Source organism: Dicentrarchus labrax, unplaced genomic scaffold (genome assembly GCF_905237075.1).
Source record: "Dicentrarchus labrax unplaced genomic scaffold, dlabrax2021, whole genome shotgun sequence".
NCBI lineage: Eukaryota > Metazoa > Chordata > Actinopteri > Moronidae > Dicentrarchus > Dicentrarchus labrax.
Window position 1 is genome coordinate 16119397 of NW_026136719.1, and position 27878 is coordinate 16147274.

At 40.4% G+C, this 27878-nt stretch overlaps 1 protein-coding gene across 1 annotated transcript; it reads left to right on the plus strand.

Annotated features, from left to right (window-relative positions):
* The first annotated feature begins 5 nt into the window (after positions 1 to 5).
* Positions 6 to 27761, plus strand: rras2 (RAS related 2). The gene is made up of 7 exons (XM_051379534.1): positions 6 to 214; positions 312 to 495; positions 21423 to 21510; positions 21710 to 21812; positions 23338 to 23446; positions 24808 to 24926; positions 25693 to 27761. Exons 2-7 carry the CDS (start codon positions 394 to 396, stop codon positions 25778 to 25780), a joined length of 609 nt encoding a protein of 202 aa, XP_051235494.1. The 5' UTR covers positions 6 to 214; positions 312 to 393; the 3' UTR covers positions 25781 to 27761.
* Positions 27762 to 27878: the final 117 nt, after the last annotated feature.

A 27878-nucleotide genomic window follows, 5' to 3' on the forward strand; every position in this document is an offset into this window, starting at 1 on the left:
TTATTGAGGCAGTCACACACACGCGCACAGCCTGTAGAACAGCCCCTAGCGCCAGACGTTAGTAATGGCCTGGCAGATTTACTCCCACTAGCGGCTCCACAGCTTGAACATCGCAGCGTTGTCGAGGCTCAAACACAGGTCCGGCTTATGGACAGGCGCCCGTAGCTCCGGGACCCCTCTTTTCATCAATCCGTGCGAAAAAGGGACTACACCGGCGAGTCATTTTCTTTTTTTTTTTGAGGGGGGTAGGCATCTATTTGGGCTCCTTCTTTTCTGTGCTCCGGTGTCTCATCGCTGCAGGGCCTCTACAGTTTACAGGAAAAAAGTGGGTGTTTGCTGCTCACTGGTGTTCCGGCAGCGGCGGCGGCGGGCGAGCGCAGTGAAGTGTCCTCGATGGCAGGCTGGAAGGACGGCTCGGTGCAGGAGAAGTATCGGCTGGTTGTGGTCGGAGGCGGCGGTGTCGGGAAATCAGCCCTGACTATCCAGTTTATCCAGGTCAGTATGTGTTCCCAATTTCCCCTTGAATTCAGCCTTTAGCTTTGATTATCGCTGCTTATCCGAAAACACACACACACAGAGAGAGAGAGAGAGAGAGAGAGAGAGGGGAGGGGAGGTGGTGGTGGTGGTGGAGGGAGGAAGGAGGGGAGGCCAGACTCGGGAACCCCGTAAGCGGACACCGGGGTCTGTTTTTTTCTTCTCCACGACTTTTGGCGGAGGCCTACAACTATTCACCGAGATGTTGTTAGATGTTAGGCTGAGGTGGGGAGGGGAGGGGAGGGCAGGGGAGTGGGGGGAGGCTTGTTTTGATATTGAAACGAGGAAGGATTGCTGTCACTTTAACGCGACGATCCGCGAGAGATCCACTTCCACTTTGCAGTTTATAGCCGCCAGTCAGAAGAGAAAGGAAAGTGGGTCTACGGGAGCTCCTGAGTTGTCCTATTTTATCATTAAGTAGGCACAAGTAAAGAGTCCACGCCAAGTTGTCACAGCACTGAGATTCAATCGGCAGCGGCCTGCAGAGCCAGAAGCTTAAAGCAGGAGAGGGTTAAAGCCATAAAGAAAGAAAGAGAGAGAGAGAGAGAGAGAGAGAGAGAGAGAGAGAGAGGACAAGGACAGAGGAAAAGTTGCACATAAAGTCACATTAGTCTCTGTAGGAGTGTCATTGATACTCTGAGAGAAAAAAGAAAAAAAAACAGTTGGATTCATTTTTGAGAGCCACCAAACTGTTTCAAATCTCATTAGAAATATGTGAACTCCACAGAGAGAAAATCCGATAGGGTTGAATGAGTGTAAAATAAGCAGCAGCAGCACAAAAATGTCCATTGAAAGATGATTAACTTCTGTGTTCAGAAGGCAAACTGGCCTCATTCAAAGCCCTCCCAAGTAATCCACGGGTAACAACTGCACTATTATGAATATTCTTTATTAAAACTTTATAAAAACTCCAGAGGGACAGTGTCTTCAACTGTTTTTTTTCAATGGCAGCCCACTTGAAAACTCACCATGTCACATATAAAAGGCATGTAAACAGTTTACCTCCCATCTTTCCCTGGTTGCATTCCAGCAGACAGCAGACATAGCCCGCCTTGCTTTGACCTTCCCTGCTTTCATAATGGTCATTTAGGCAAGGGCCCTGCGCACACACACGCACACGCACACACACACACACACACACACACACACACACACACACACACACACACACACACTGTATGAGAGAGATGACAAACTTTGCCCTCTGCCTTGTGTGTTTCCCCCTCATGTCAGTGTGTTACTGACCAGACTGCAGCCAGCTGCATGTCTCCACACTGTCAGACAATAGTGGGCTGGCACACGTTTCAGAGTGGGGGTTAAAAGCTTGTGTGTGTGTGTGTGTGTGTGTGTGTGTGTGTGTGTGTGTGTGTAGGGGTAGGGGGCAGTTGTGTCTAATGAGGGTTCAAAAAGCTCATTAACTGCATACCAAGTAAAAAGGGATCAGATAGCGTGGCACAGATTTTTGCCATAGCCTACTGACCTGAAGCAGGGGAGCATTTTAAAGCTGAATATGAAACACAGTGGACATTTCACTTGATTTAATGTGCTTGCGGTAACGACACAATATTGTAGTCGTATGTGTTTCTAATTTGGAAGTGTAAAATCACCACATGCTGTGGCTGATTGTTATCAGAATTATCTCTAAAATGTCAGTGTTTGTAGATAAAAAGACCATGCCTGATATCTTCTGTTAAAGGAACTCTTTAGATTCTGCAAAACCTGTTTTTATCGTTGCATTAAGGTGGATTTGCATGCTAAGAGAGATCTAGCAGTAAAGCTGCAGGAGTCTCTGGAAGTCTCCTGCCAGAATAATGGACAGCCATGCCAGTGATCGACTAATCCAAAAGCCCATTCTTGAATTACCTAAAGCATATTATTTCTCCTGGGTGAATGAGTCCAACACTACCTGTTACAGTGTCTTAGAAGATATTATCGAGCTGTCTGCATCCTGTAAACATTAAAGAGTTATCAGTGCATACTAGTTTTTAAAGCATTGATCTGGGTTTTTTGTTTGAACATTTGCGTGTATTTTGTATTCAGCATAACCCACAGTTAATTTACTGGCTGCCTGCTGGCATGTCTGTTGAGGTGAAAGTGAGAGAGATTGAGATGTTGACAGCAGGAGGAGGACCCACACCCTCTTCAGAGGTTTCTAGAAGTCGCTTGCCAAGGGAAAAGACCTAACAGCTGGTTGTGAAGTCGAGGCTTTCCCCAGAACCATGTTGAGAGTTGGGAGGTTGTGCAGTTGGTGGGGTGGGGGGTCTGAGTCAGCCTGGGTGGGTTAATGGTCATGGACCATGTGGAATTTGGCCCTTCGGCAGAGGAAGTCCCTCTACATGTCCTCTCAGGGCCTTCTAGTTTTGTATGGAAAAACATGACCTGCTTCCTGAATCACTGGAGAAACGTGTGTGTGTGTGTGTGTGTGTGTGTGTGTGTGTGTGTGTGTGTGTGTGTGTGTGTGTGTGTGTGTGTGTGTGTGTGTGTGGAAATCTTGACTTAAGTATTAGATTCAGTGTTATGTCTTTTGCTAAAAATATTAAGTAGTTGCTGACATTTTCACCAAGAATTATTACATTATTGCTTTTATTGCACAACTTATAAAATGTAACACACTTGACAAACAAAGCAGTGCTACTGAAAGTTACAAAAGTCTCTTCATAACCCAAAAACCTTTCTTTGAAACTCTTAGTTGGTTTGCTGGTTAGTAACGGCTGCTGACGCCCCTGCAAAACCTCTTCCACCAATGGTATTTTCTTCCATTTCTTATGGAAACGGTCTCCATCAACTTCAATGATTTAACGTTGTGCACTGGGCTACTGGTGAGACAATGTCTGGTCATTTGATAGCCCGTCATCAAGTAGGAAAGTGTTTACTATTGTAGGTAGGTATTGTAGGTCACAAGCTGTTCAAGTATGATTTAATAGAACAGAGGTGCTCCCGCAGCTTAAATATCCAGTGGGGTCTTTCTAAAAAGCGTGTTTTAATCTTGTGTCATTTGAAAAATGTCAATACCTTACTTGGACGGATATAAACATGTTCTCCACAAAACCCCTTTTTAAATTTATAAAAAATAAACTCTTCAATGTTTTAGCGTTTAAAGTTGTCTTAACATAGACAGCTGTACAAAACATTTGCCCCCCTGATGAAATAAGTGAATAAGAATATGATTCATTTGATGCCAATTGACCATACTCAAATCTGTTCACGCATTTCAGTAATTTGCTAATCTTCTTGAGGGTGCTGAGCAGAGTCAGACAAAAAAAAAAAAAACAGGACTAACGTGCCGAAGCAGGGATTTCTGGGAGTCGGAGAATAAAAGATGATGTTGCTAGCAGAGTGGCAGGTTCCTGGGAGCTGCTGACCACCCTAATGCCAGTTGACTCAAGCTGAAATAGCATCAGACTGACGTAACATTGAGTCACCTGACAATAGTTGTGTGAGTGTTGTTTAATGTGACGTCTGTGAGGGAGGAAGCGTCCCAAGTAAGGGAAAACATGACTCACATTGGCCATGTGAGGACTGCATGTGGGGTGGTGTGTGTGTGTCTGTAGGTTTGTTTTTATCCCAGTAATAATGGCACATCAAAAACCCAACTTGATTTGGACGGCGTAACCAAAGAAGCTACTGGAATGATGAGATGTTGTAGGATCTGATTGCCGGGCTGAAAAAGCATGGTATTGCTTGCTCACATACTTGCTAATATTAGTGCGCCGGTGGCCCGCGGCGGCAGGAGATTCATGCACGAGAGCAAAACATCCTGACTGATCAAGTCCAGACAGATTAGTTGAGGATTTTTTGTAGACCTCAGCTGGCTTTACAGCTAAAGCATATATGTGGCCTCTCTCTCTCTTTCTCTCTGATACTCCTACTCCCTTTTAACATATCTCACATATTTTTCTAGCATGGCTTTGGTTACTTAGATGTGAGGTCATTTAGGAGGAATGTTGCCATAAGAAGTAATTCAATAGAATAAACATGGTTTATAAGGGCAGCCCTCCTTGGGCATGTGGAGACAAGGTGTGGTATTAGTAGTAGTGTTGGAGTTGAATGTGGTGGGCGCCATTTCATGCGCATTTCTCACTAACAGCCACAGGTGGTTAGATAAAGTGTTTGCAGCGACGCTTTTGTGCGTGTGTGTTTGTCATGTTCCTTTTAAGTTTTTTGTTGCATGTAACACTACACAAGACATACGCGGCCCATTTTTGGATACAGGCAGTTTTGTGACTTTCAGTCTGGCTCAGTGATATGTCTCATGCCATACCGCTGAGTGCAAACAATTCCATTTATATTCTGACTGCAGTTTCTTCATCTCCTTTAAGGGAGTTAATATCTTTTCTTTGAAATGAAAGACTGAACCATATGACAGTAAGCTCTTTTTTAAAGTAGGGCTTGCAGCTGTGGCAGGTGCGTGTGTGTGTGTGTGTGTGTGTGTGTGTGTGTGAGGGCAGGTGATGAGAGAACATTGTTTGTTTAGCTTTAAAAGAGGGTCACCTGTTGATTTCTCACAGAGCAGAACCACAAATAAGCCCTTCATTGGTTTTCCCGACAAGAATTCTAACCATAGAGTCAAACAAATGTTCATGTTAATATATAATCACCAATTATCATATTTAAACATGCAGGAGAAAAACCCTTTCAGCACTTATGTCACCCAGAGAAAAGAAAGTATGCCTCTTAAAATCGCATGCAGTTACTACCACACAACATTTCAATTGCAAACAGTTCCCGTAGAATGACTGTTTTTGTGAATGGTTTCACAGTCGCTTGGCTTGTGAATCATCAACGTGGTTAACAATATCAGCATGAACAAAAGTGAAAGAAAACTACTTGCCTTGTGCAGCTTGCACCTGTAGATGAGTAGCAAAACACTCTTAGTCATTTGATGATAGGTAGTTGTCTCTCTGTTTTCTTTTTAAGATTTAAATTAGTAGAAGGACCCTGTGTGCTCCAGTTAAAGCAATAACTTGCATGTATTGAGCACAGTAGCTTGTTAATGTAATTCTAAAGTAACTTAGTATTTTCTTGCTATTTTAGACTCATTTTTTCTCCTTCTTATACCCCAAACACTATCAGACGTGCCCAGGTCATGAGCAGGGTCAGATAACGTGCATTGAAACCCATTAAAATCGACCCCAAATGCAGGTTGATCCTGCGTCCTTGTGTTGTTTTGAAAGGGCTATAACTCTGCTGTTATTATAAAAATGTATAGAGGACCTTTTAGAAATTAAATCACCAACAGGACTTATCTGGCCATTTTGTAGTCTTCTCTGTGGATCTTTCTTTTTTTAAAGTCATCATCATGTAGGTGTTCATACTTAATTATACATCAAACCCATAATCAAATATAGCCTCAGTATATTTCTAAATACGGTTTTATGTGGTCGATCACATGTGAATTCATCAGGCCTTGTGGTTGGTGCTTCTGTAGCAACAAAGGTAGTGTACAGACCGTATAAAATTATACACAAGGTTGTTTTTCTTTTGTTAGTCAACTGTTTGGTCAGGTTTTTTAAGTGCGTGAAAGTTGGCATATTAAAGCAACAATAGAAGGACTTAGATATATGGATTCTATGTTTTTATCCGATTGCACAAAGCTATTTTAATGATATTGGCAGGGTGTGAAGCTGGCAATATGGGCTGTCCAACACCTGTGTCAGATCAAAGTATCTCAAAATGAAACTCCTAAGGATAGATCACCATCATCAGCCCAATACGTACACTTGTGCTGTGCATATGCAATATCTAAACCTAGTGTGCGGATTGCATTGATATACATTAATATCACACTGAGCACAGCTTTTTCTCTTGTGGCACCCTTGGCAAAAATGCCAACTTCTAACACAAGATATGTTGGGCTAATTTAATGGGCAGCCTTTTGTGAAATTTGCAGAGTACATTCATGCTTGGAAGGAGATAAACCCTCTAGTACCACCCTCAGGACATGTTTTACAGTTTTTCATCCACAGATTCTAAGCATCTAAGAATAGTTAGATTAGATACAGTTAGATGTCTAATTTATTATATATGTGCCATCCAACACTTGTATCTTGGGATGTGATGAACATCGCAGCATCCAGGGCCACCAGTGAGACTACATTTTTATGTGTTTAAATACATGGATAAATACAATCCCGTTGCCAAGGTAATTCACTTGAATCTGGCAATATGCTGAGCAGCACACCATAGGAATATTCATGCAAAAGGGAGCTTGGGATCTGCAAAGGCATTCCCACCCATCTGGGAAAGCTCAAGAGACTAGCAGGTCATCCCTTTTGCTCCAAGCTAATGACAAACTAATGACTAAACAGGGAGGAAGACCATTCTTAAAAAGCAACAGCTAAACGTAAAATAGAGTCGTACAACATGAGGCACAACTGGATTATTATAGGCATTTGTGGTTGATTCCATTCTGATTATATATGTCGTACCAGTGTCCCATTGTTCCATTGTCAATTAGAAGAACTAATAGATGTAGATTTACTGTTACACAAGTGTTTTTACACACATTTATTTGACTTCCATTTTGTTCTCCTTTATGTCTGTTTCCTGTGTGACTTTCAATGGCTTTTGCCTGTTTACGCATGTTGTCTAAATTTGGCTTGGATCCACGTGCACGTCTGTCCCTGCACATATATCAACACTTACTGAAAAGACAATGGATCGCTCACCTTCCTTTGTAACTGTGCATTGTGCTTCCTCATTCTGAATTAGTTCTTCTGTTTAAAGGTTGTCAAATGTGTTTGCTATTAATGCGTTGTAATGTAGTTTCTTCTGAAGAATTACTGTCCAAACACTGCGTACACAATCATTTCCTTGTTGATGAAAGAAGAACTTTACTTGAGGCGGCGCCATATTTATTACCCAGCAGGGGTGAGCATCTGACGCCCGCCGCAAGTCAAGAGAAAGGCCAGTGATTATAAGAATTCATTCACCCAGCTCATCCACTCACACCCTAACTCATAGGCTGGCTTGAATGCAATAGTGCAACAGGAGGAGCTCAGTGAATTATTATCATTTGTATAGCTCATCAAAAGAATATGTCGCTTAAAGGAAAGTTTAAGTTATATGTTGTCAGTGATCAGATGCACCAAAACCAGTTCCCACTCTTCTTTGCTGAAGAATCTCTGCAGTAGATTTGTTAGCTGCAGGTGAAGGTGTGATCCAGCATGTTGCCAACCCGACATTACAGATCTGAAATCCGGTAATAATTTCAACCCCTCCTATCCCTCTATGACTCACTATCTCTCTGAGAAGAGTTTTAACTTTTATAATCATAGACTGAAAAAGAACATCTTGGTGTGTACTGATGGCACAGTTGGCTAATTGTGTTTTAGTGGGTTATAATCATTGACAGTGTACAGTTTTTTAAGCCTACATACTTCCACTACTACAGTAGTATTGAAAGTAAGTAATTGTTTGAAAGGCGAATTTCAATGATGGGGGTTAGGTTACATATTAGTTCAGGAAGATTTACATTTTTTTGCACAAAATTCCCTTATGCAGCCTATAAAATGTACTGATTGTGAAATACATTTTATTCTTGTAGAATAATTCTCTGTTTTCAGTGAGGGTGCGTACACTATATAGTGCAAAATAGCCGGTAAATACCATAATCTTTCAAAAGTACAACCATAATATTTCAGGCAAGATGGGCCTCAACTTCACTTATCCGTTACTCCAGATGACTAATATCATGACAGAGGCAACGACTATATCCGATTACTAGAACAATCTGTACGAGTTACTTAGAACTACAAATTACAGAAGAATGCAGATTCAAAAGAAACCTCTCCAGTGGATGCGGTAAATCAGAACTATAGGTGCCTACAGACTTTTTCCTATGAGTTGATTGATTCCTGTGTACAGAAATGACTAATTTGCATAGAACCTGCTCTGGATGCTGCAGAGATTAACACAATACTCAACAGTACGTGTTTTGAAGGTAGCTTAGTGTCAAAAATTGTCAAGGACAGAAAGCTGGCATCAGATGTCTTGTCATAGTTATTATCTTGTTTGCTCCTAATTATTAATCTGATAGTACTTAAATTTAATTAAAATTTTAGACTATATTTTATTTAGTAAAAAATGTTGTGCGGCTGCTTTTGTTTACATTAGAAAACTGTTTGAACAGAGAAGCTTCCTGTGTCTCGTCGGTCTGCCTCAAATTTCACCTCAAAGCTGCGTTTCCCCTGTACACATGTATGCTCTTTGGGTAGAAAACACAAGATCCTGCAGGTAGCCTTAGGGATGCACACTATAGGCCCAGCAAATCAACAGCAGCAGGGACAGTAGTCAGACGATCTGTGTGTGTGCGTCTGTGTCCTTGCTGAGCATTTCTGCTTCATCATTCCTATAAAGTAACAACTGCTGCCTAAAGGCTGGCATTTAATCCCCGTGTTGTTCCACTGAATGTTCAGGGCCCGGCTAGGACTGTGGTAATACAGAGGAGTTCAGTGTCAGAGTGAGGCTTGTCAGTAATGTTGTATGTGAAGATTTTTATATTTTTTATATAGATGGATATTTATTATTTGTAGATTTGTAAATATTTGATAAAAGTAGTTTTTTTTAATCTACAAAAAAATACTTAAATACTAAATCTACAATATATTTCATATCTTGTTACTTGTGCTAATAGAAAAAAAATTACAGTTCAGTTGCTGGAAACTTCTCTCTTAGGACCTAATCTAAATGGATTTTCACAAGCTGCTTTTCATTTTTATATGTAATATTACATAATTATAAAAATCCAGTATTTGGTAAATATGACTTGCAACTAAATACTGTGTTTTGAGGTTCAATTTCTTTAATTTTACCAATAATAATATAAGTATAAAGAATATAACAAAGTGTTTTTGGAACTTCACCTGAGATATCCCCCCTTGTTTTATGGTCACTGCCCCTCAGATAGTCAGACAGACAGAGGGCAGCGGGTTCCTCTGTGTTGTTTTTTGGCTATTGTTCTGTACTCACACATCTGTCTGTTTAAGAATAACTGGCCACAGTATCAGGTCTTGCATCTCAGAGTCATATAACAACAACTCTGGCTATGGGAAACTGACATGCTGCTTATTTTAGCAACCCATTCCCACCACCTCTTCTAACATGTATGTACACCTTTTCATGTGACGAGGCTATATTTATTCGGAATAATATTGATGCTAGTGTTGATTATATATTAAGGAATCAAGAAAATGTATTCATAATTTTAACAAAAGACTGTATAATGAAATGACAGATGCCATTGTCTTGATTTTGTCCTTGGTGTGTATTCCTTTTTGAACATAGTCTACACTGTTATTTAAAGTAGGACTCACTTTTTTCATGCAACATAGTTGATAGAAGACTATGAATGGTTCTTTTTATATGTCTGTGCTTGTCGCTGGTGCCGGGCCCTGAGCTGCCTGCCAGGCAGCTGGTGGACATTTGGCACGTCTCATGCAGACACTGTCCAGAGGCCTGTGGGGCACCTGCTGTCCATCAGGGGGAGGTGAGGCATGGAATGAGACAGCCCCTCAACAGGTGACAGTACAGCACGACTCGCTGTCCAAATGTGCTGACGACAATGGCTAAGTTGTGTTCTCAACAAATGAGCTACTGAGTATCTCTTCCACTGATCAGATACCAGATCATAATCAGGAAAGGCTGTTCAGTAAGCATCAGGTACATGTGTAGATGCATTTAGAGATATTTGAGTCTGGTTGAGTCAGTAGCACAGCTGTTGTGTGACTGTTATACTGATCTAACACACACAGCAAATGTGAGTGTTTCTTCAGCACCAGTTGGTGTCGGCAAACCCGGCGCAGAATTCCAAATTGACGCACGCCGAGTCAACAGCTGCCCAAAAAGTGTGCTTGTCTAACCAAAACGTTGTCCTCTCACAGCAAGGCCTCTCTAGATGTTAGTTAAAGCATGTGGAGTTCAGGGCCCTGCACACACAAAACCAGCTTGTTACACTTGTTTCACTCTGATAGTGAGTGTTAGGTCACCACAAGCCTCCAGAACAGCTTCACTGCACAATGGCATAGCTTTTAAGAGTTAACATCATTCCCCCAATAAATATTCTGTTGGTGATTTGATGATGATGGTCTCTTAAGGCCCGGTGACACCAGAAAGTGGCACAGCGAAATTGATTCTTGTGTTTTCGTAATATATATATATGGTTCCAGTAACCAGTAACCTCTAGTTACCGACAAGATGGCCAGCTGGGAACATGCTAGAGCAACGTTCTTTCTCTGTACTGTTTGTTTGTTCTCAGGATTGTACAATTTTTAATTCAAGAAGTACTGAAGGGGGGAAAAGAGCTCTTAGAGTTGGCAAGTTTTTTAACTGCCAGTTAGCAGCTTATTGGTCAGCAGTGCGAACTTGGTTAGCTGTCCCCATGCGGGCCGTAACACGTCAGTCCATTACAACTGGGCTGAGATCTGGCGTCTTTGAAGTCTCTACAATCATTTATTCAGGTTTTTCTTTACATTTTTTCCCCCCTTCATCTGTATTTGTAATCTTGTAATTGTGGCATACACGATCGTTGATTTTGATCATTTTTTTCTATACCCATGTAAAAAGACTTTTAATGATGGCGGCTGTGCCGGCAGAGGAACCATCAGGCAGAGAGGAGAGAAGATGTGTCCATTAGGTCTTATTTATGAGGAGTTGCCTGCTAAAGTAATAACATTTCTGCTGCCTGTGTTGTAGGACTGCTGGCCTAAAAGCACACAACAGTAATGATGCTGTGTATCTGACATGATGCCAGTGTAGTGGCCCCATTTCCTTTGACATATCACCCCATGCTAAGAATTATAGTCTGCAGCAGACTACACTGGTGCAGAAATACACACTCAGCAGCTGTACCAGAGGAGAGAGGGGAGATGGTGAAAAAGATGAATACATCCCTGCAGGTGCTGCAGAGTTGAATCTTTCCAGAGATGTTTGGAAAAAATTATCTTTTTAAAATAGGTAGCATTAGAAAAAAGTTTGTTGTGGGTGTAAAATGTCAATTATGGGTATTTCTATTGTTCTTTGTTTACTTAGAATTTATTAATCTTCTCTAATTTTAATTGGTAAACCAACTCTGTAGATCCTCTGACTGTTCTCTGTTTAATTCTGATCAGCATCTCATTACTTGGTCGGTCATACGGTTTTCCCGAAAACCATAGACTCTAGACTGTGAGGCACACTCCGTTAAGTGACTTTGTATGGGTTTTTGAAAGTCGCACAGTAGTTTCTCTGTTCACACAGCCGCCGCAGTAGCTGGTGTCCTCTCGCTGAGCCGTCACAGTAATGCTTTGTTGACGTCAGTATGTGCAGTACTACTTCTGCAGAAAGACAAGCAGAGGAAGAAGAATTGATGATGAGCTTTCTGGGTCGGCTTTAGAAGCTGCAGGTATTGTTTTATTGTCCATTACTGTATCTGGTTTGTATTATGATCCTCACTCCCTTAACTACGAGAGCTTCACAGCTACATCACTTAATGTTCTTTCAGCATGTTGCTTCATTTATCCTCTGCATCTAATCTATTTAGATTGTGTCGATTTTGATATATAGCGTCACATGGGCCAAGGTTTTCCCATTTCCACAAAAGCCGGCATTGATGAAGATTCACCAGAGATAAACTCAGTCGAGGGGGGGCGACTCACCCTGTCGTTTTAGAGAGAAACTCTTGTCAAAATAAGTCTTTATGTTCTGTCCCTCCCAGGAAAACAAGCATGGGCCGTAGAGCAAACTGCATTGATAACCCATCTATGGCAGGGCTTAGGGTAAGCTTAATGCAGGGAAGGGGAACATTAATGATGTCACATGATCAGCTAGAACAATAAGGGCGGTTCACACAGTTCTCCTTCTTTGTATTGTTCTGCTTAATCAGTTTGTGGCCTTCTAAAGTATTTACACAGGTCTCCACTTATACTTCAACAAAATGTACTTATGAAATAGAGATAAAGAAATAGTTTATAGTGTGACCGCTACAGAGCAAACAGGCAGCTTTGAGCTCATGATCTGTTGGAAAAAGGCCTTTAAATGGCACCTCTTTGATTCTGCAGCTTTGAGCGGGTTCAAAAGTGTTCAGAGTCCAGCACGCATTGATATTTAGCTTGCCGATTGAAGTCTTAATGCCAGAGAGGTTACAGGAGAGCAGGGGGTTGACGGTGCCAGGAGTTGGCCTACTTGGTGGGACATTTATCCTCTGCTTTATTCTCTGCATGAGTGCTATCCCCAACTCTACAGCCTCGAGTGCTGGCGGGGCCATTCAGTACTGTACGTAACTTGTTTTTGTTGTAAAACACCAGCATGTCCAGCGTAGTAGTATTTGATTAATGACAACTTGAATGAAAATGCTAATTTATTTTAAACTATAAATTTAAGTATACAAAATATGAATGGTTTGGCCCTTACTACCGTCTGTTTCAGTGACTTAACCACAGGGACATTTATAAAGCGGAGTCCTATTGGGCAGGCAACACAAGTGAGATAGTCAGGTTGTAAATTAACAACAAATTGTGATCGTTAAATATTATGTAAGTGACAATTAATGGTGTACTACAACTTACAATTGGATTGGAAAACTGTGATACTGTGAGTGCAGTAGGTCAAACCAGGGAGCAGCACAGCAAAATCAAATTTACAATGACATCTACTAGAGCTGAAACAACTAGTCGATCAATCAGGCCAGAAAACTATTCTTTAATGATTTTGATTATTGATGAATCATTTCATTTCAGTTATCTTTGCCATATATGATAGTAAACTAGGCTCTGGGAAATATATAATGGGCATTTGTCACTATTTCTTCACATTTTTATAACATTCTATAGACAAACCAGTAATAGATATTTTGGAAAGGATTTCACCAATGACTCGATAATAAATATAATCAAAACATTGGACAGTTTAGGCAATAGTTTTAACTTTAACCTTTTTTTTTGTGTGGCTGTAGCGCCATATCTCCATAGTCCAATGATTGTCTTAATAAAGGACATACATTTCATAAGCAATAGTACACATGTAAGCTCATTAAATCTTTACATTTAAAAAAAATTATACAATCAGGAGTTAACGATGAGACTGAGTGACTGGTAAGAATCAGTCCACCAGAGGTCATGTAGTTTTCAATAGAAAAAATGTAATTAAAAAAGTAAATAAGCAGCGATTCCTAATGAAGTGGTACAAAATCTAATATACTCAATACTTTGAGAGGGGTTTACATAGAATATAACCGAAAAATATATAAATATTGTATATGTCTAAATGTTGAACATTATTGGGGTAATGGAACACCAAAAATTCAATTATTTTAGGGGTGTGGAACGGTAAAAACATTCATATACATGAAGGAAAAAGCTGAGACTTGAGGAAGACATTAGTGTGACGTACATTTTCGTGTTCCCCAACACCTGGAAAAAATGTATGGGTTATTCACAGTCCTCCCGATTGCTAAAAAGTCAAAAGATTACAGAATTCCCCTTCGCTGAGACTCTAATGAAATCCAGCCAAAGGATGGTTCTGTATCTTTTACAACTTGGACCTCATTTTTGTAGTTTTGACTCGTTCATTTCCGTTGCTTATAATAAAACTCGAATTATCCTTTAACTTCAGAGGGGCAGAATCTGCATTTCAAGTGAGGTCATGTTACTGGATGGATGTGATTGTTGTGCCAAGGGTTTATCTGGTGGGGCAGAGTTTCACCGGTCTGCCGGCATTTAAGGACAAGGCAATGATTAAAGGGACAGGCTATTGATCTGTTGCGCATTAGGAAGAAGAGAGCTTGTAGGAGTGATGTGCATGGGTTCATTTAATTCGGCATCAAGCCAAGGTTCAGTGCTACCCCCAGACTGCATTCATTAACTGTAAACATTCAATGAAAGCGTTATTACCGTGGATTAGGCCTTACAGCAGTGGTTTAAGAGTTTTGAAAATGACTTGTGTCAATCAGAACTTTTTGTTATATTTCAAGTAATTCTTTGCAGTAATGTGCATGTCTTCAAGCTGTCCCAGCTTTCACAGAAATGGTCCCCAGTGGCCCTTTAAGGCTGCGGACACATTGTGTGCTCTCTTTCTCTCCGTGTGTATTAGGTATTGAATAAGTGACCTTTCTGGTTTGTATGAGCTCATGGGAAAAGTGGGTGTTTCCACAGGAAGTTAATGCCTTTCCCTCCCCCTCTTTTTCTCCTGCGCTCCCTCTCCATGTAGCCTACAGTCTCCCTCCCCCTCAAACCTTTCATTCTGTCTTATTTTTTCCACTATTTCTTACTTGCACTCTTAAGCACTCAGCACAACAATGGTCCTCGCACAAATTCCTGTCACTTGTGTGAAACCCGGTGAAGCACGAGTTGAAAGGCGATGACAGAGGAGGACAGAAAGTGTAAAAATGCAAAGGAATTGGTCTTCACCTACATCTGTTTAACATTAAATCCTTATGGTGGCTATTTGATTACCAGCAGCTGCTCAGCGTCCAGCCCCAGAGGTTCGGCAAAGGTTAAACCTGCGCTTGTTTGGGGAGAGGAAGTGATACACAGATGCTCCCAGTCACATTTATCATTTCTGAGCTCAGTGCTGCATACTACATTACTTTGGTGTGTAGTGCTTAGCTAATCAAGGGAATTTACCTGGTGTGGTTCCAAGTATAAAGGTACATTTATTTAACATTTAAATGAGCTATTTTTAAAAGTGTAGCTTACATTAATACAACATCTCTGACATTTAAGAGACATAATTGGAATTCTATACATATCAATTAACATTATACATTTCTGATGTCTTTATAAGCATGTACAATATATAGCAGAGTTGGTCTTGTCATGTCATGATGTGTTATCAGAAATGGACCATCACAATCTGTCACATTCTCCTGCTGTCTGTTAGCTGAGGGTGCAACTTGGCAGGCTCCAGCCTGTCTGGCATGAAGTTTGTGTTCTTAATTGAAATTGCTGCACTTGGCTCTGGCCCACTGAACAAGTCTTACAAATGGCATGTTTCACCTGTCAACCCACCCGCTCATGTTTTGACCACTCCTATCCAGCTTCTCTGTGCTGATGTCTCAGTTTATGTAGCAGTTTGTATTGCTCTGTCAGCAGAACTAAAGTATTTCCTGATAGTAGATGATCATTTTATTATATATTTTTTCTACTGTGTGGTTTCAGTCTTGACTCTTGACACATATTATCCAGCTGGGCTTCTATCAAAGTTTAATACAATTGGCATGTGTTTTGCACAGTAGGAGAGTCGCCCATTGTCAGACAAACACCGTCAGTGGCCAATGAGAGCTGAGTCCTGCTTCTGTACTGCAATGATGCAATTTAAAAAGTAGTTTCTTGCTGTGATAAACAATGACCCTCTCTTCAGTTTATTCATGAACAAAGCTTGAGTAATAAGAGGGTTGTTGCTCACCATCAGTTTATTTGGTAAAATGCATGAAAATACACTCAAGCTCATTTCACACCCACTCACACCTGAGTTATTTTTACATCTTTTTTGCTGTTTTGTTCGTGCGCCAAACAAGTAGGTGCGAGTGGTGGTTGTGGGGTTATTGGGAACTCTAGTTGAGCTGTTGCCAGTACTTAGTCTAAGTATGATAAGATCATAAGATCGTTGTTACTCCAGATGACAAGTCTTTTATAGCGTGTATTTGCTTTTGCAACAAAAACAGAATGCATTGTGGTAGGCTGTGGGGTGTTGGTGCTGGGGGAATTCGGGAGTTTGGGTAATATTATAAATTTGCACATGCAGCCAAATTTTTTTCCTAGAGTAACAGAATTTAATGGCGTTCTATCTCCAGTTGTCTTTGATTAAAGACTACGGCTGAAGATTTTCAAGTCAAGGTCTGTGAATTCTCGCTGGGTATTGAGCCATATGCAGAAGGCAATTACCTCCTAACCGTGTTGATGACTATTTGTTTTAGCTCAGCATTCCCTCTCATTATGACAATCTAGTAGGCAGGCACACCATTTCCCCTCATCTGTGTAGGTACAGTGTGTTTTTGCTAATTAATCGCCCAAGGTCTTTTTGTCTGTGTAGGGGAAAATCTCAGTGTTCTCTGTGGTGGTGCTGAATCAGTGATTTTGTCATCTTCGTAGTTAATGATGCTATATTAGTCAACAGTAAAAAAGGTGGCTCTGATCAAACAAGCAGAATAATTGACAGAGATGGAAAATGATCTATATTTAGTGTTAGCGCTGTTTGTGTGGGGAGGAAGTGGGTGCATAATGCAAACATGATGTTGATTGTGACGCCTTCACATATCACCCTTTCTTGCTTTCCTTGGGGTTGGCATCCAGCAGTCGTGAGAGGTGGGATTTATTGCTTTATGTCTCGTCTAAGGAGCAGTCAGCTAAAAACAACCAGTTTGAAATAATTGTATGTTTATATTGCATTTATGAAACACTATAAGTTGGACCACATACGGCATTTGATGCTTATATTAAATAGTTAAGCTGTTCAATTGAACCATTAAATCATTTTTTAAGCAAAAATGCAAAATATTTTATGGTTCCAGCTTCTCAAATGTGATGATTTGCTACTTTCCTCTATGTTACATCATTTTCAGTTGAATTAGTTTGGGTACTGGGCTGTTTTTCGGACAAAATAATCAGTTGCCATTATGTGGTTTTTTATAGTAAATGATAAATTGATTAATCTAAAATAATAATTAAGACGGTAATCAATAATTTGTGTATCAATTTCACAGTCTGGGTTTGCAAAGCATCCAGATACAGCTGAGACTCATCCACCGGCCTTGTATTCACAGTGAATACAGGCCTTCTAATGTTTTCCTGGTGTGAGCATGCGAATGCTGTGTGTGGGAGGAGGGCTGGGATGTATGGCTGGAATGCTGGAGGGGAACTCAGTGACAGGTTTTGGACGTTGGTAGGTAGGCGGGGTAGGGGAACATGTCGTCTGTGACATCACCACCACCAGAAGGCTCGGTCCGGGCCAGCTGCCTGCTGCAGAGGTGGAGTTTCCTTCCTGCTGAACTGACCGGGGTCTGAGCGTGGCCTGACCAACCTTGCCACCAACATCTAAAATGTACTGGATCTCGGTTCTGCAGGTTTTTGTTCTACTTTGTTATCTTTTTTTTAATAATTATCAATTTAGCTTCTTTTCACAGTGAGCTGATGCACCTTCTAATTTTATTTTATATTTTAAAGTTTTAAACTGTAACTTTTACTTGGACTGCTGCTGAGTACAGGCAAAAATCCAAGGATGTTAATAATCCTGATTGTACAGCTCCCAAATACACACACCCACGATGGTGGTCATGTCAGTACTGGCCTAAGTGGAGCATGAATTTGTTCTTAGGTTTCTTTTTTTTATCCATGCTGCATGCAATTTGGATCATTTTTAAATAGTAATTTACCTCAGCTTTGCAAGGTTGCTGCAGACTACTTCTGCTGTAAATGCCTCAGTAGCTTGTGCTGCAGTTAGATAATATATCTGAGAGGAGGGCACGTAGCAGTGAATGTTAGTGAACACAGGTCACTGTGGATCATTTGTGTGTGTGTGTGTGTGTGTGTGTGTGTGTGTGTGTGTGTGTGTGTGTGTGTGTGTGTGTGTGTGTGTGTGTGTGTGTGTGTGTGTGTGTGTGTGTGTGTGTGTGTACAGTCCAAACTACACTCACAGTTTGTGAATTGAGCTGTGACCCCACTGTGAGTTTCAGCTGTCTCCTCATGACAGCTGTCCATTGTTTTCATTAAAATCTGTCTAGGAATCCGTCTGCCCCCTCGGTACATACCTGCGATTCAGTCTGGCAGATAACAGTAAGAACACTGACGTCACAGCTTGTCCTGTAAACATTTTGGATATCATCTCAAATTTTCCTTGGTTGTGTCAGTAAAATTCTTAAATTTTGGTGTCAGTACCAAAATAATGAATAGAAAATCAGATCTTTTCAGTCATTTTTCCATTAAAAATATCAAACATCTCTTGCTTCAGTTTCTCAAATGTGAGGGATTTATGTTTCATCATTGTAACATTTAACATGTATTTGAGTTACAGACTGTTGGTTTAACAAACCCGTTTTTAAGCTCTGATCATTTAAAAAAAATGTTCCCTTCTTTTTTTTTTTGTTAATTGTAAAACATGTCAGGAAATAGCTGATCAAAGAAAAAAAAAAAAAACAGACTTAGTGTTCAATCCTAATTTTCAGTACACTCTCTAATACTTGATATTGGTCAGTGGTCAAAAGGTACTAATCCCTAGTTGCAGGTGGCGGACACAGCAATGTTTGGGTCCTATTACTCCCCAAAACCCCAGGGCAGCTCTACTCAGCTCATACAGCCTGACTCTCTCTGTTTGATGAGCCTGTTACATCTGATGATGTCATGGACCAATATATAGATTTGTAGGTCATATTACTGGATGTGACTCAGGCTTATGTCACATACTTATTGGTAGTCCTCCTGAGTCATGTTGCACCCCCTCACATAGCCCATCGCTCTATGGCTGCCCAGCTGAAGCCAGGCCGAGCTTCAGCCCTGTTAGTGCTGGCTCTGGTGCCGCTGGCACTGCAAAACTGCCTCATCTATCACGGGAAACAGCTCTGAGAGAATCAGCTCAGCCAGAACAGAGCTCAGCAGCTACACTACCCATGCATGTGGAGGGAGGGGAGGAATAGCCAGAGGAGTGCGGTGCTCAATGCGGCTGCCCGAGGTTGACAGAATAGGAATAAGAGGTTGACGGGAAGCCGAGGTCACGTGCTGAAGATTCGGCTGGGAGAATGGGGGTGGTGGTGGTGGTGGGAGGAACAAGAAACACAAGCAGCTTTTTTTCTCTCTCTCTTTCTGTCTCTGTCTGGTCGTCTGATGGCACACAGGCGGTGCAGTGCAGTGAAGCACGTTCTAGGATACACAGTAATACTGATGAATTATTGAACAGTGGTGAGTGGATGTGACATAGGCCAGCATACTTGCATGCTGCAGAGCGACAGGAGAGTGAGAGGGAGAGATTACCTGCAACAACAGAGAGCTGCAGGTGAGAAGAAAGAATTTGGATGCAGAGGATACGAGAGACAATAAGCTGGAATTATAAACCTTCACATATCAGAATTAGAGCTTGACCGCCGCCGGATATTTGAGGCCATTACCTATACTAATATATGAGAGTTCAGTGAATCAGCTGACTATATATATCGGCTAATTACATAAATTAAATACAACTTTCACTTACCACAGATATTTTTGCCCCCTTTTAATTTGGTTATTTGGACAAACATATGCTATGTACTGAGCATTTCTGCAGTCAGTGTCTTCTGGAGAAACAGTATGTAATGATGATACAGCTGCAACAATTAGTTAATTAGTCAGTCAACAGAAAAATAATCAGCTATTTTAATAATGTAATGAAAAGAAAACGCTGATTCAACCTTCTCTAATGTGAAGATTTGATTCTTTTCTCTGCCATATATGATAGTAAATAGTTTTGGACATCTTTCACTATTATCTGACATTTTATAACAAAACGTAATAGTAATAGAGGAAATGATTGGCATATGAATCGATAATGAATATAACTGAAAATGTCGGTTACTTGTAGCAGCAAATGACCATGCAGTTTCTAAATGACCTCAATATATCATATCATAAAGCATGTCTGTACTACAATTACTTGTTACGTACCAGCCAACATATAAGCCCACACAGATATCTCTATCTTAAGCTGAAATCAGTCGAGGATATTTATCATGCACATGTTTCAGTCAGGCTCTAATCAGAATCAAGTAAGTGATCTGCATCAGCTGTCTATATTTTCACTTAAAGAGTCAGATGAGATATGACATTCAGATGCATAACACAAGCCCTCTCGAGTTCCTGGCAGGCAAATAACAGCAAACAAAGAAGTACATGGTCTTTGTGGTTGTGAGAAACAACACACATTTTCACACACAAACAACATGACTGTGACTGTAAAAGTTTAATTTGGCTTTTTGTTAGAACAACAGGGGATCTTGTCTGGATTTTCTGTTCTCGTGATGTCTCGTGTTTTAGGGTGTTGGTTTGACAGCCCCCGAGCACTCCCCTCAGCTGTCACCACTTAACTAGTCCTCGAGGAGAGCGAGAACTACAAAACATGGGAAAAATGTAAAAAATGCATGACTCCTCCTCCTCCCGGCTCCCTGCCCCCTGGCCCCACCCTTGCAGTTTAGGTTACTAGGAGACCAGATACTAGCCCCAGTTTGAAAGAATCAAAGCCTTCAGGAGTGAGTGGTGTGACTGTTGCAACTGAGGAAACATCTTATAATGAAAATCAAGCCTACTTAAAACCCCAAGCAGAGTTTTTTGTGTGTGAGGGAATATTTACTTCTCACTTTTTGTAGAAGTGTCTGCACACAGACAGTGTGTTTACCTCCTGTCTGAGGTGTGGTAGTAAAGGTAGAGGTCAGTAAGGCTGTCTGTGCTGTTGGAACCAAAAACACAAGGAGAGAGTATTACATATTCATTCTAAGCAGGATTTTACAATAGTGTGTTGATGCTTGTGACAAATATACTCATCAGATTAAAATTTTGATTTTTGAATATGCTGTGGATGGACACTCTTCTTTCACCATGCTATGTACAAAGGGAGTGGAAGAGCTGCTCACAGTTAGTAAAACATTAATTATGGATGGGGGAGAAACAGCTCCAGGAACCAGAAAAAAAAAACTAATAAATTAATGAAATATATAAATATTTAGTTGTTTTTTTAAGTGTAATTGGCAGTGTCTTTGTACGGCGCTGTCCTCCTCATATCATATCATGTCATCCTCAGTAAAGCATGGTGGTTTCTTGTATACTCATTACAAAGATCAGTATACACTTAGTGTTTAAAATTGGATAATGCTTGCGTCTCAACCTGTCTTAATGTATAGACCCCAGACATGTTCACATGTTTATCTCTGTTTTTCCCTCTTTCTTTCTCTCCTGCAGTCGTACTTTGTCACTGACTATGACCCTACAATTGAAGACTCCTATACCAAGCAGTGCGTGATTGACGAAAGGGCGGCCAGGCTTGACAGTAAGTGCACTTTGCTCAACAAACACGACCAGAGTAAATACACACACACAAAGACAGGCGAGGACACACTTTTTTTGGACTATTTTGTATGTTTCTATTTTATTGTATTGTCCTTGAGGAATTTATTGCAAAGGTATATTTTGCCGAAAGTTCTTGTGTGTGTTTGTGTGTGTAATCTGTGTCAATGTGTGCTCTCTAGTCCTCGACACGGCTGGGCAGGAAGAGTTTGGAGCCATGAGAGAACAATACATGAGGACAGGGGAGGGTTTCCTGCTCGTCTTCTCAGTCACTGACAGGGGAAGGTGAGTGACAGTTTTCTTCATGTGCAAACTCACAGATACACGTTCGCTTCTCTTCCCCGTCTTTCTCTCTTTCTCTTTGTTTGCACGCCTCCGTTTACCATTCGCAGTTAAACACTCCCTTTCTCCGCTTTCTTGCACGATACTCTCACTTGTTGCTGCTCACACTTCCGGTCCCCCTCGCTGTTGTTCTTGTTGTCGTTCTCTACACTCCCTCATCCTGTTCTCTTGAATTCACATATTGGTGCACCGTAGCTTCTATTTAAAGCTGGTACCTAGAATATTTCCACTTGATGTTATGGCGCAATCATATGAAACAGTTTCACTCTGTGTATAATCAAACAGCTTCCGTAAAACAGGGGCAAAAAGCCAAAACAGGATATAAGGTATATTATGTTATCAAACAATGTGGACCCTTCAGATTTCAGCCCTTGTCGATTTAGTGACACCTTTGGTTACCGTGGTAACAGCAAAAGTGATTAAATGCATCAGCCAACACTCTTCCAGCTGCTACATTGTTAGAAATACAAAAGAAAAGCAACTGGTGTGTCTGTTTATGGCAAAACAAACAACACACTCGGGTTGTTTTAATAAAGTAAAGAGAGTGAACAGACAATAGTGAGGCTGTGAGATAATAAAATGACATTGCACTGGATTACATGCATTTGAATCCCTCATGCATCGGTAAGGCAATCTGAATCAAGCACAGCTACCAATTAAAACTACTATATAGAGAGATAATCCTGAATGGAAATGCATTAGTTAGCCTTTGCAACCTCAAAAAATGGGGTTTGATTTCTTGAAAATCTTAAAAACTAGATAATGAGGGGTTAAAAAAAAGGTTTTCAGTGATTTTACTTGTGTGATGCACCAGTGCTTAAGCCAGCTTTTGAATATTTGTCACATTACACTATATACTGTTCTTCTCAGTGTGTCACACCCCATCTTCCCTGTCTTTGGGTCCCTGCCCAGCAGTGCAGTGAGCTGCATTCCCCTGCCCCCACCCACAGCCCCATCCCAATGTTTATGTTGTAAACAGTCTTTCCTTCCTCCATTTATATTAGTCAAGTCTTTCCAGATTTACTATGTGCTCACCAAGCTGTCCGTGGGCCCGTGGCTAGAATGCCATCCTGCGTTTGTGGTTGCATTCTGCCTCTTTTTTTCTCCCCAGACTGACATTTTTATTTGCTATTTGGTTGAAAAAAAAGCACATGGCATTTATATTATAGTGGGACAACGGTCAGGTCAGTGCACAGAGGAAAACCTCAGACAAATACATTTTTATGTTTTTATAATAGTGTGGTTGACTTCTTCCTCTTACTTCCTCCCGCTGACATGTTCAACCCTTCAGTCTGATCCACAGCGATGACCCCAACTTCTGGGTGATGGATTTGTTTGAGTGGGTGGGGGGGGGGGGGGGTCATTTGCTGTACTGGACATATGTGCATTTTTAGAAGAATGTATGGTAAAAATATATAACCTGTTTGTGCAGAAAACACAGCATAACAGCATGTAATATATTTCACAGCTTTGAAGAAATCTACAAATTCCAAAGACAAATACTCCGAGTGAAAGACAGAGATGAATTCCCTATGATCCTTGTAGGAAACAAAGCAGATCTGGAACTACAAAGACAAGTAAGTCCAACAGATTGCAGAGATCTGAACCCACTGACTGACAAACATATACCACTGTTTGATCATCTGAAGAGATAAATGTAAACCAATCTGGAGGAGTCACATTTGCATATTTGAAAGTGGAAGCGAGTGCTGCAGCTGCAGCTAGCTGCAAAGATACCACAGGATGTGAGTGAAAGAATAAAAGAGAGGCTGTAGCGATGGTGCCGGCAGGAGGGGAGGATGGATGAGAGAAAGAAAAGGGAGTGTGATGAAATGATGAATTTTCTGGTTGTTGGTATGCAGTGGCTTGTCACTTCCTGCAGTGCATCCACACCACCCCCTTATGGTGAAAAGGAGCCTTACAGGCAGATACAGCTATTTACTGTCAATGGGATTTATTCACTGAAATCAGTGTTTAGTATTTTAAGCATCATGTGACATGAGCTTGCATTGGTTTATTACTTATTATTCATTCATTCTATGCTACAGATATTGTATTTGATAACATTATAGATAATGGTGATAACTTACTACACAGTTAACTTGATAAAATGTTATGGGTAAGCTTATATTTGCCCTGACTAAATGTTTTCAGCTTTAATGTATTTGACAAACCTTTGTACATCTTCCTCTACATCAGCCCAGTTTCTTCAAAAGCTGGTTGTTAACTGGTCTGTGGCTATAAGAGGAATATAGTCTTATCTTTGGACTTAATTACTTTCTGCAACTCTTAAGTCCTGATTATATGTACAGTTTTTTTTTTAAATGTTGGAGGCAGAATCCAGCTACGTCCCAGAAGTATACATACTAATTTAAATGTGTAGTAATTTAAGTGTGCACCTGAGAAATTACTCAATGAAATACAATTAAGAGTGGGACATGCGTACCAAAATTGCTTCGTGTTTGGTGTTGATTAACAATATTGTCCCACTGTGCACTATGTAATGAAAAGGAAGAAGCTTTACAGAGTTGAAAAAAAAGCACTCACTTCGTACTACACCAGTATTACAGTAGATAATGCAGCTTTGTGCCCTACATAAATAATTAGTTTGACTTTGTTCCTGCAGGGATTATTAGTTAACAGATTAAATATTTAATGACAATGTCTAAATATCTAGAATAACTTAATTAGACTGATCATAAGAGTACAAACTGGGTAGAACAAGATGATAGGACTTTGCACATGGACACTCGGTTAGTTAAGGAGTTTACTTTGGCTGCAATGTTTTTGTCTAGATGCATTTCAGCCATTGTTTGTATGTCTTTCATAAACACATGGTTTCTTTTGAAGGATTGTGGAAAATACTATCACATGTTTTATACCTCAGTTTATAGTCAAGTATCAGCCCATCATTCTTATTTTCTTCCTTTTGCCTCAGGTAACCCAAGAAGAGGGCCAGCAGCTGGCCAGACAATTAAAGGTCACATATATGGAGGCTTCAGCCAAAATCCGTATGAACGTAGACCAGGCTTTCCACGAGCTGGTTAGAGTAATCAGGTACGTGATTTAATGAGGAACCGTTTACATTTTGTCTTCCTTCTGATCTTTCAGTGACTTAAATTTGTAGTTTGTCAAAGGTATAACAGTGGCTAAAAAGAGGAACATTCAGGCACTGCTGTGGTAACTGATGGCAATACAGAGTACAGTGAGGTTTTTTTTACATGTTGCACATGTTGCTGTAGCATTAAATATTCACAACTCTCTGGTGGCACATTGGTTCCCTAGGGAAGTTGCCGACAATGAATTGCTCTTTTACCGTCATCTCTCTGCTGTCAGCTAGCCAAGAAAGTACCCAAAATAATTTTTAAATACCAGGACCGTGGAACGCCTTGGTAGCTGAGTGGTTACATGCTGCATGGCTGAAACTGCCACTGCCATCGTCAAATAAAGGCCTGAGAAATATTAAAATCATGACTGTGTGGCTGTTTGATCTGATTTGATTGGCAGTGGCCTGGCAACATAAGCAAACCACCCCACAACTGTCATCATATTTTAATTAAAATATATTATTGGTACATGGATTTATGTGACATTACCATTTTCCTGCCCACTTTGAAGCAGTGAAAAAAAAACCAACTCAGATAATAAAGCACAGAAATAACCAATTTTGTTTCAGGGCCTTAATTAATTAAGTTAATATTTAACAACAATGAAGAAAATGAAATTGTATGTTAATCATTCTGTTCAAAAGAAAGAAGAAGAAAGATCTGAAAAGTACACGGTCCAGTGTATCATGATAGTTCTGCTCTCTCCAAACTCCCAGGAAATTTCAAGAACAGGAATGTCCACCGTCGCCAGAACCTACAAGAAAAGAGAAAGACAAGACCGGGTGCCATTGTGTGATCGTCTGAGTCGGCCTTATCACTGTAACTCATGCAGCTACTCTCTACCACCCCACCCACTCTGCCTGACATCACATCCTAAGTGGATGACTGACCGCTGCCTTCTCCACGTGCATGACTTCAGACAGCCTTTTCTGAGATACTTTGACCAGGAACTGCTGTCCCCAGGACATCACTATGGACAACTGACAATGCCAAATTTTAACACCACTCTACCTTCAGCTGTAATCTAATTCACACGAGAGAGTCCCAACACTAAACATTGCCTTCTTAATCAGCCTGACAAATTAATGTTTTGTACTCTGAAGGACTTCTCTTGCCTTGTAGTGACATTTGTACTTGCTACCGAGATTGAATGAAAACTATATATCCAGAATGTTAATGAGTTTCTTTAGTTTCCAGTGACCAGAGCAGAGAGATTATCTTATGAAGCTTTGTGTATGTTGTGCCATACCTACCTTTACTCCCATGTGCTAATCTGCTGTACATATGTGACATTTGTTGTGATTTTCAAAGTGTATTTCTAATGACCTATTAAATCACCACAGTACAGTGTGTGAGGTTGAGTTTGGTTTTGCATATATGAAAGTGAATATATAAGTATGTATATAAATATAATGCCTAGACAGCCCTTAAAGCTACAATGATAGAACTTTTTTGGCATTCTGCCGTGGATTCTTTACTTTGTCTGTGGTTTCTGCTTTTATCTCAATTGCCAAATATGGAGTGTCTACTGTATTAGATTTTTAAAAGTCTTATAGATTGAAGGATTTTTGACCTGTACCATCTCCTCAATGTACCGAAAGTAGCTAAGTTGTCTGAATTTCTTTCCTCGAAGGTGGCGATTCAGTCAAAATTGGACATTATACATCGTTTTATGATTTCTAAGAAGCAGTACATACATTTATTGGTAGCGCATTGTTAATCTTTGACAACTAACATGATTTCAGATCAAAACACTGAACACTGTATGCTCTATATTCAATGTTTGACAAGTAATGTTAACAAATCCATTTGTTGCAAATCAAGAAGCTTTCAGAGCCCCGTTCAGTTCAGATCATTCCAGTGTAATGCATCTTTTCTGTCAAACATAGATCAAATAACTGTTATATCATTCCAATAACACAGTGGCAGTGTATTTGTTTTGTGTCCTTGAGTTATTTTGTTACATAACCCCCCCCACCCCACCCCACCCCAAATAATCTGCCAGCTGGAAAAAACCAGGACAAGTGGAAGCATTGAGATGCACATCGTAAAACAGCCGTTCTCCAATGGGACATGAACTCACCGGACCTGCCACCTGTGGAGCAGTAATCACCACAGACACAAAACACTGTTCTGCCTTTCCTTTCCACTTCTGTACTTCTGTTCAGGCATACAAATGAAGTACTGCAGTTTGTTTTTCATATCATCATCTTGTAATATAAACAACAAGAAAATCAGATGATGGAAGTAATGGACTTGATTAAATGTTTCTACTCTACTTTTATACATTATTTTCTTATCAAACTAGTTGACAAGTATTTTTATATGTTTATAAGTAAAAACACGTTCACAGCACGGCTGTGTATATATGTAAAGAGGATTATTTAATTCTCTTGATTATGTTCAACTGAAGATGACTGTTGGCCCAAATTTGCATAATTGGATTCTTCACCCAGATTTGACCAAGAATGGTTTTTTTCTTATTGTGGCTTAGTAATGGAGAATATAATAATATATTTATCTTGAGGTGTCCGCCACCAGCTCAGAGTGTAAAATACCAGGTCAGGTGTTAGGGGGTTTTAGAAATTATTCTGCTCTTTAAATAGGCGCTTTAAACCAACACCAATTATTAGAATCACTGAGATTTGATATACCCACTTCCCATCTTATTGCAAATCCTAGTGTACATCCAAATCATACTGTTTTTTTCATTTTCTTCCATATCAGTGTCTTTTGCCCTGTGTGTAGCTTTTGGTGCTAAAATAAAATCTGTCATTGAGCCAGATGGGGAAGAGAATCTTTTTTTTCTAGATTCAAAAAGCTGCACAGACCTGAATCTTACATACTGAGCCTTGTGTCAATGAGCTTTAGTGCTGAAGTCAATCTGTGATGCAGTATCCCA

Excerpts from the sequence above, each read along its gene's own strand:
- rras2 (XM_051379534.1), top strand. The coding sequence starts at position 394 with ATGGCAGGCTGGAAGGACGGCTCGGTGCAGGAGAAGTATCGGCTGGTT. Across the intron at positions 21,511-21,709 it reads AAGGGCGGCCAGGCTTGACA|TCCTCGACACGGCTGGGCAG; the intron begins GTAAGTGCACTT and ends TGTGCTCTCTAG. Across the intron at positions 21,813-23,337 it reads TCAGTCACTGACAGGGGAAG|CTTTGAAGAAATCTACAAAT; the intron begins GTGAGTGACAGT and ends TATATTTCACAG.